Source organism: Brassica oleracea, chromosome C4 (genome assembly GCF_000695525.1).
Source record: "Brassica oleracea var. oleracea cultivar TO1000 chromosome C4, BOL, whole genome shotgun sequence".
Lineage (NCBI taxonomy): Eukaryota > Viridiplantae > Streptophyta > Magnoliopsida > Brassicales > Brassicaceae > Brassica > Brassica oleracea.
Window position 1 is genome coordinate 8,835,482 of NC_027751.1, and position 8,689 is coordinate 8,844,170.

General features: G+C 34.6%; 2 protein-coding genes across 2 annotated transcripts; one reads left to right on the forward strand and one right to left on the reverse strand.

The window, feature by feature from the left end:
- Nucleotides 1-1,443: 1,443 nt before the first annotated feature.
- On the forward strand, nt 1,444-2,576 carry LOC106340778 (protein-lysine N-methyltransferase N6AMT2-like). Its single transcript, XM_013779622.1, has 4 exons — nt 1,444-1,478; nt 1,738-1,896; nt 1,971-2,052; nt 2,147-2,576. Exons 2-4 carry the CDS (start codon nt 1,780-1,782, stop codon nt 2,299-2,301), a joined length of 354 nt encoding a protein of 117 aa, XP_013635076.1. The 5' UTR covers nt 1,444-1,478; nt 1,738-1,779; the 3' UTR covers nt 2,302-2,576.
- Nucleotides 2,577-2,776: 200 nt separating this feature from the next.
- On the reverse strand, nt 2,777-3,722 carry LOC106341053. Its single transcript, XM_013779872.1, has one exon. The coding sequence runs from the start codon at nt 3,676-3,678 to the stop codon at nt 2,857-2,859; it is 822 nt and encodes a 273-aa protein (XP_013635326.1). The 5' UTR covers nt 3,679-3,722; the 3' UTR covers nt 2,777-2,856.
- Nucleotides 3,723-8,689: the final 4,967 nt, after the last annotated feature.

Sequence of the window (8,689 nt, forward strand, 5' to 3'; positions counted from 1 at the left end):
TGGACACTGATCCATTCAATCCAAAGGTGGACGATAAAGAAGTCCATTTAGTCCTGAGATGGACGATGCAGAAGTCTTGTTTTAGACACTGATCTGATTGGTCCATAAGAAGGACGATGAAGAAGCCTTTGATTTTGGTATATTTTATGCTAACCAGCCCAAAGAGGGGTTATTTGGTTTTGTTGATTTGTTTTCAGACAGGTTATGTTTTACACATGGTGGTACACGCATATCACAACAACATCATCCAAGATTTCATGTGTGTGTATTTGAGGTCGGTGACTCAATATGTTCGATCAGATTGTGGCATGGCCGATGGTAAAAAAGAACCAACTATCATGTTCGAGGACGAAGCATATTCTGCCCAAGATCTTCATCACCCACGGATTGCAAAAAACTGGAGAGGTCCAAGGGACCTTCAGTAATGTCCAAATCAGGGGGAGTAATGTGTGTTGTACTCTTTTTCCTTCACCATGGTTTTGTCCCAATTGGATTTTCCTGGTAAGGTTTTAATGAGGCAACATTAAAACACATTACAAGCTCTAAATGGTTATGGCATCCAAGGGAGAGTGTTATGAACCAGATTGTGGATGGCTCATAACCAAGAGATTATGATTTGTAATCTTTCCATTACTTTTATAACAAAAGTAATTAAAATGGGAGTAATCGATCTTTAATAGGAGACTTTGGGAACCTATTTAGAGTCGGGGTGGGCGTTCGGGTACCCATTCGGGTTCGGTTCAGATCTATTCGAGTTTCGGGTTTTCAGGTTTAAAGATTTCAGCCCCATTCAGGTATTTCTAAATTTCGGTTCGGATTCGGATAACCCATTTAAATTATTTTAAATTTTTTAATATTCATTATATGCTTAAATTTTTTCAAAATCTATAAAACCAAAAAATATATTACATATAAATTTGTATAATATATGTCAAAATACCTAAAATTAACATATAAATTGATTCGATTTGAATATTTGGATAGAAAATCAATAGATATTTCAAGTATTTTTGGTGTTTTGAATATATTTTAGCTATTTTAAACATTTACTTTGACTATTTATGTATATTTTCAAGTATTTTAGACAACTTAAAAGTATCTTATATATTTTGGATGTTTTTAATATATATTAAATCTAAAAATAAGTAATATATTTAGGTATATAAATCTATTTCGGATACATTCAGGTACCCGAGATACTTCGGTTCGGGTCGGATTCGGTTTCGGTTCTTTAGATACCAAAATTTTGAACCCGTTCGGATTTTTAATCAATTTCGGTTCGGATTTGGTACTACTTTTTCGGATCGGGTTCGGTTCGGTTCTTCGGATCCGGGCTTTTTGCCCAGCCCTAATTTAGAGTGAGGTTTTAGAACACGTGTCAGAAAACCCTGAAGTTTCAATTTTTTTTTTCTTTTCTTCTGTTTTTTAAAGCATTCTCCTTTTGTTTCTTCAGCTACCAAATCACTCTCTCTCTCCAGGTTTGTATCTGATTCATCTCTAATCTCTCTTTCGTTTCCTCTGATTCTCGATTCCACTTTCTTTTTATTTTTTTTTCCGATAAATGACTGGTCTTTGCTTCGATTCATTGGGTTCTGGTTTAGACCATAGATACTGTTAGAAAGATTAGTACTTTCTTCGATTTGAATGATATATACGATGCTTGTAGATCGCTTTGAATGATTAAGAAAGACCTTGAATTTGTATTGAAACCGATTCATTTTGTTTGTGGTGAGTCAGAAGAAGGATCCGAGTCTCCAGGTGCAGTTGCTGGAGTACGATATGAGGTTTGAGAGATATGGAAGTGAGTTCACGTATTATGATTACAACGAACCTGAAGATTTACCGTTGGACCTTAAACATTGGTTCAACATAATCGTTGCAGATCCTCCCTACTTGGTAAAAGTCTCTTCCAAGTTGTTAACTTTTATAATAAGCAGATTTAGTGATCTTGATTTGGTTATGGTTGGCAGAGTAAGGAATGTCTGGAAAGAGTTACTCAAACGGTTTCGTTTATGGCGAGTCCAGTAGATTCTTTGTTACTTCTTCTCACAGGTACAATGACTTGTGTTTTCTTTAGTCGGTTTTGGAGGTTTTTTATGTTTTGTTACCATTTAGCTGAGAGATATTGTTATTACCTCTTTGCAAGAAATGTGCAAAGATATATGGCGGCTGAGATATTGGGTGTTCGGCCTTGCGTGTTTAAAGCCTCATCACTCTAGCAAACTCGGAAACGAGTTTAGGCTGTTTGTAAGTTATGATCCAGGTACCAGACTAGGGGGTTTGGAAGAAGAAGACAGCTAGCTGTGAATTGTCCATCTTTTCATCTACCATCTGCGTTGACTTGCTTGTAAGTTGCTTCTCTAGAGTCTTCAAGACTATTATTAAGTAAACAATGAGAGTTTCTTGTATCCTTCTGATCACCACTTAACCTTGTTGGAAACAGCTGATTAGTCAGTCTCAATAGTTTTGGTAAAAGCTTTTTTGTTGAGATATCAACTTTCTTCGGGTTATTGATGTTTATTGTATTGTAACAAGGTGAAGTTAATCACAAATAGATTGATATAATCAAATAGTATAACCGAAAACACTTCTGTTTATTCTTGAATCCTTCCTCCTTTAATGTGTTTCTTTTTTTTCCAATCCTATCTTTAAATTTTTTTTTTTTTAAGAAACCCTTTATTAAGAAACTTCCATTAAAACAAGAAAATTAGGTGATTCTTAACTAAATTTCTTAACTAAAATTTAATATTTAAACTTAATGGATTTCTAGGGATAATCATGCTAGCATATGGCACGACGACACACAAAATGATACAAAAAGGTTGACTTAACCTGCACAAATTAAATTAAATTAAACTAAACTAAAGTTTGTCGTTTAATATCTCTGTTGAACCGTTGGATGAAACCTTCAACTCGTCTGTTCAACTCCTCGTTCGACATTTTCGCAAATTCTTCCGATTCCTCTCTTACATTCTCCCACTTCTCCTCCGTCTCCTCATGAGCCTTCTTCCACTTTTGACCAACCATCCATTTCGAGCTATCGTCAGACTTGCTTCGATCATAACTTTTACGTCTATGTTTGATCTCTCGATGACTACGTTCTGAGCGTGCTTTATCCGATTTGCTTCTCCCGTACCGTTTAGGGCTCACTAGGTTTCTTGCACCACAAGTTTCTCCTTTACTAATGGTCATATGAATGTTTTGCTCAGTCTTCTGCTCGTCGCTTAGGGCTTGTACGATTTTCTCAGGAACTTTCTCTTCCTTTTGAAACAGATACCGTGTTGTATCTTTCTCTCTGAGTGCTTCTTCTTGCTTCTCACGTTTCATGGTTACTTCCGCCAAACTCACCTCATAGCCTGAGTTTTCAGGTCTAGCGTTTTCTCTCGCGTCTATTCTCATCGCGGCCGTGTATTCTCCGTAAAATTCGTGGTTCTCTTTCTCAGCGAAGACGCCATAGTCTGCGGCTATGATAAGGATAAGGGCGTTTGAGATGAAGAACAAGATCTTTGGGTCGTTGAAGATCGAAGAAGGAGATACGTCAAGGACGTAGAAGATCAAAATGTATGCTAAGATCGATAAGAAGACAGGGAGCAACGAAGAGTATATGTTGTATTGTTTCTTGGCCTTTGAAGGCTCGAAGTTAGGGTTTTCAACAGTGTACGAGGGCATTTTCGTCATTTTGAGAGAGAGTTCGGGATGAGTTGGGCATTGGGGTTTGAGAGTGCAGAGTGTATTGTGTTTGATGTTCGAAGTGCATGGTCGGAACTCTTTATATATACTGTGAATTGTGATCATAAAATCTGAATTATTGAGCTCATTAAATTCCTATTCTACCCTTGACAACCACTAAATCTTGCTTGTGAATCCTGCCACGATTCGCGATTTGTCGTGCCATGGTGATATAACTCTTGAGTTACGTGGAAATAAAGCCCAATCATCTCCTGCATGTCTTATTCAATGGTTAATCCTTTGTTTTACCTGAAAGTGTACAAGCTACATTACATTTTAATATGTATGTGTTAAGGTAGGAACAAAAATTTAAAATCTTGTCGAGATAGGGTGATGATATAAGCAAATCGGAAAAACATTTAGGTCAAGGCCAATGTCTACACGTCAATGACGCCATGCATTGACAAAATGTTCCATGTTTTGACAGCACAACAAAGTAAAATAAAACAACGTATATACAATAGCTTCGCCTCCACGTATATGTTAATAGTGAATTTATTTTGTTGCTTCACCTAACGATTCAAATTTACAGAGAGTCAGAGATACAATGATATTTCAAGATTGAATCAAAACGATTTATCTGAGTTTATCCATTTCTGAATCTCTTATTTTGGTCATAAAGAAAGTACAACAACTTTTTTATTTTAATCGTTCAGCACCTCTATTTAGTTGTACAACGTTTTTTTTTCCAGTTCAAAAGAAAAACACCTCTATGAGTTAAGGCATCGTCATTTTCCAATCATGAATTACTGCGTTATCGAGAAAACGCAATATTTTTTTCTAGTCAAAAAGTTATTAATGCGTTCTCTAGAAATCAACTTTTTGTGAACAAATAAATTCACCACTTTTATTCAGGCACTTTTTTTTTGTCAACACACTTTTATTCAGACATTGTCTAAACATTTTGTTCAGAAAGTCAATATATATAATATCATAGTAATTGAAGAATAATTGAAACAAAAAATAATGGTAAATTTACATGAATAGATAAACAGTATACATGTGTATCGACTTAGATCTTGCTGGTTTAAGCTATTACGTGGCAATACGCAATAGCGAAGTTCATGTGATTCCACACGTTGGCGGCTGATCTAGCTTTCATCGTACAAGTTTTAGATCTTCTTATCTTAACTTGTGGCGTCTAATCTTACACGTTTATCATTTCTCAGTTTAATTTTTCAACCATCATAGTGTTTTTTTGTTTTTTGTTTTTTTTTTTTTTTTTCATCTGATGGATTAATTTGAAAACATGAAAGTTTTTACACAAGCCAGCAAGGAACACATTCCTTCCAGAGCCATAAGCCGGCAAGGATCACAATCCTTCCGGAGCCAGACGAAACTACAAAGGCATGAATAAAACGTAAAGGTGGGTTACTAAAACTTAAGCTTAGAAACTCATAATAGAGAACTGAAATGGATGTCCTCATGATAGCGACCACTGGAAAAGAGCGCGCCGGTCTTCAAAGAACGAATAGAAACAAGCCGAAGACTCTTGTTTGTTGACTTGAAGTTACTTCCTATCCTAAGAACCAAAGAACCAATTTAGCAGAGACCTCAAAGCTCGCACAACCTTAAGCCGGTACTTCCATCAGCTCCAGCTATATCGTAGGTGTTTTTTGTTCTTTCGGCTATTTTTGTCTTACTTACTAGCAAAAAGAAAATCTAATGTGGCATATATATTCCACAAAATGATATATGCCTCTCTTTTTTTGAACGCCAACAAAATGATATATGCCATGATATATAAAAGATTTAGAGAAATGAGGACCTAATTTAAATTAAAATTGCGCCAAACACTATTATAATCAGTAGCTATTAATGTATATTGGAGGAACAATTGAAGGGTATGAGTCACACCAACATTGAACATCTCATGAGCCACAAAACTTTATCACAACCAACCATCGACCATTTTGTGTATATATGTTTATATGACCCCAATATATAGATCATGTTTTTGATTCGTAGTGTTTTAACAAACAAAGACCTCTGATTTTTTGGTATAATGATAACTTCTTCGTTTCTTTTTACTCACCCGCTGCCTCTTTTTCAATTTGTCTCATCTTGCTTTCCATCAACATCTTCTTGATCAGTACTAGATCTCTTTACTGATCTTAATCCCCTTTTCACAAAGCTTCCAAAATACAGCTTGAAACCTCACCTTTTATCACTCTACAAATTTCCTAATTTTCAATATATGCCACCTACCGTAAATTTTATGTGATATAATATTATTTGTTAAAGAGCCTACTTTAGACTAGTAGCAGGTCCGTTCGGTCCTATGTATTTAGACACCTAAAACACGAAAAATACATTTTTTGCTTTTAAACCATGAACAATCAAAAACATTTGTTGTTCTAAAATTTCTATATAAATTTTTTACAAATATTGGCGCTAAACAGATGTTTCGCAAAATTTAGCTCAAGATCAACTACTAGTGGTGCTTGAATTTATGCCGTATATAATTGAAAATAGTCAAAATACCTATCTTAAGACAACAAACAAGGAATAGCAAAAGAAATAATCACCGTACCTTCAGAACTGCATCGACGATCACGACATCTAGAAGATGACCAGCAAGACAGCGACTCTATAACATGCAAGACCGACGCGGCCTGGGATAAAGCTGGGAAGAAAGCAGGCTTCAGTCTTCTCAGGGGGCAATCCGGAGTTTCCAATTCACAGAACGATGGGGCAGAGTTTCATCGGCTCTCTTCCCATTGCAGAAGAAGCGATCGGCGCTCTCCATGGCGAGTTCTCATGAGTTTTCAACACTCAAAAGTCTTTTCGATAATTCAACGCTCATCAGAAGTATCTCTGGCAATATCCAGTCTAAAGAAACCATCAGAATCGTCTCCGATATCCGATCGATTTTTTCTGGTTTCACATTTATCGTTTTTTCTCATTTTTCTAGATTGAAAAACTGGGTTGCCTACAACTTAACTAAACAAGCCTAAGAACATGATTATTGGGGAGTTCTTACAGTGGAGTTTTTAGCGGAATATAAGAACCCGTCTCTTAACTTTTAACTAAAAAAATTAAGAACCGGCTCTTAAAACTCTTATTTAAGAACCAATTCTTAGCTTTTTTAGTTAAAAGTTAAGAGACGGATTCTTATATTCCGCTAAGAACCCCACCCTAAAAACCTCTAATAATCATGCTCTTATAAGCCTTTTCGTCTATGTATTGAACTCTTGGGATTGGGTTGGGTCAGTGTTTTCGACATTTCTCTTATTTTCATTTAATAAAATTTCTGTGACAAAAAAGGACAACAAACCATGAATTATCGACAATGAAAGAGAAAACAATTGTGGCAAATACCATTTTATCTAAATTTTATTTAATTAATTGTGTAAGTGAGTATTATCCCCTATATATTAATTGAGTATCTTTAAAATCTAACCTGAATTTTGTAATTTTTTAAAAAAAACCTATTCTATGTGGCACTTGTATATGCATTCTAAATTCTATTTCAAAGAATTCTAAAACACTTTATATAAACTATAGTCTAAAATTTATACTCTCTAGCAAAATAATATTTCGCAGGCTATAGTTGGTCGCATATATCAAATCTTTATTGTTTCGAAGGTTTTCCTTAAATAAAACCTACGGAATTACCTAATGTGATTAAAATATATATATAGCAATTAATGATTTTAAACAATAAGGATTTGATAACAATTTGTATACTTTTTTTATCATTTTTGTTTATATTTTTATTATTAAAATAAATTACATAATTACATTAATCATATAATAAAAATCTAGATTTTGTTTTGTATATGTTGTATTTTGAATTTTTCAAAACGAGTATAAATTACTAAAACTATTAAAAGTCTCACATAAATTTTTATGATCAATGTTTAAATTTTTTTCTATATTAAAATACAATGATTATAAGACCATATGAAGAAATAATTTTATATTAATAGGTTTTTATGTTTATATATATATATATATATATATATATTTCATATCGTTTAAATTGAACTATACATCGTATGAAAATGTATACTTATATTTTGATATTTGCATTGAACATATATTAAAAAGTTAGTATTTTAATTTTGAAATTTTTATTTTTTTTTAAATGATTATAAATTATTGAAATTATCTCACATTAAAAACAAATTCGTTGGTGTAAACTTTTGTTATACACATATGCAAATAATCATAAAATCATATGAGTAGAAACTTCATTTAATAAATATTCATATTAAAAGTGTACTATATATATGTTAATATCATTTAAATTTAATTATATATCATATACAATAGATAATATTGATTGTTTTGATTTATTTACTCTAAAAATGATTGCGAATAAACAAGAGTGATAGTTTGATAAAAAGAATTTACAAAGCTAATCTATTTTGTAATAGATAGAAGGATGGGCGACGATGACAATAGCGATGGGCAAAACCCTACCAGCGGCGACATCATTACGATCTCGACTGCCATAGAAGGATCTGACCCAGCAAAAAGACCTACGGCAAAGGAGACTACGGGAGGGGCGAGCCCTAAATCGCCGTGGACCAAGCGAAACCAAATCGAAGAGCATCTTCCCTCGATAGATTGATATCTTGCATATTTACATTATTTTATCCATTCACCCATGTGCATTTTGATCATATAGACTAGGATTTAGCCATGTTTAGGTTGCATTTTGCATACATGAGTCTTTATCAGGTATTGGAGTACCACATGGAGTTCTTGGAGGCATTTTGGTGCATTTGGAGCTTAAAAGAAGTGTTTAAAGCGATCAACGGACGAGCAGCGCACCAGAGCGACCTCACCGGAGCGACGCCGTGAAGTCGCTGTGACACACATCCCGGAGCGATCCAGCCAGAGCGACATGGAGAGGTCGCTCGCGTTTCTATCGTGAGACACCCCTCTCAGAGCGACTTGCCAGAGCGACGCTCCGAGGTCGCTCGCGTTTCCATGGCGAGACGACACAAAA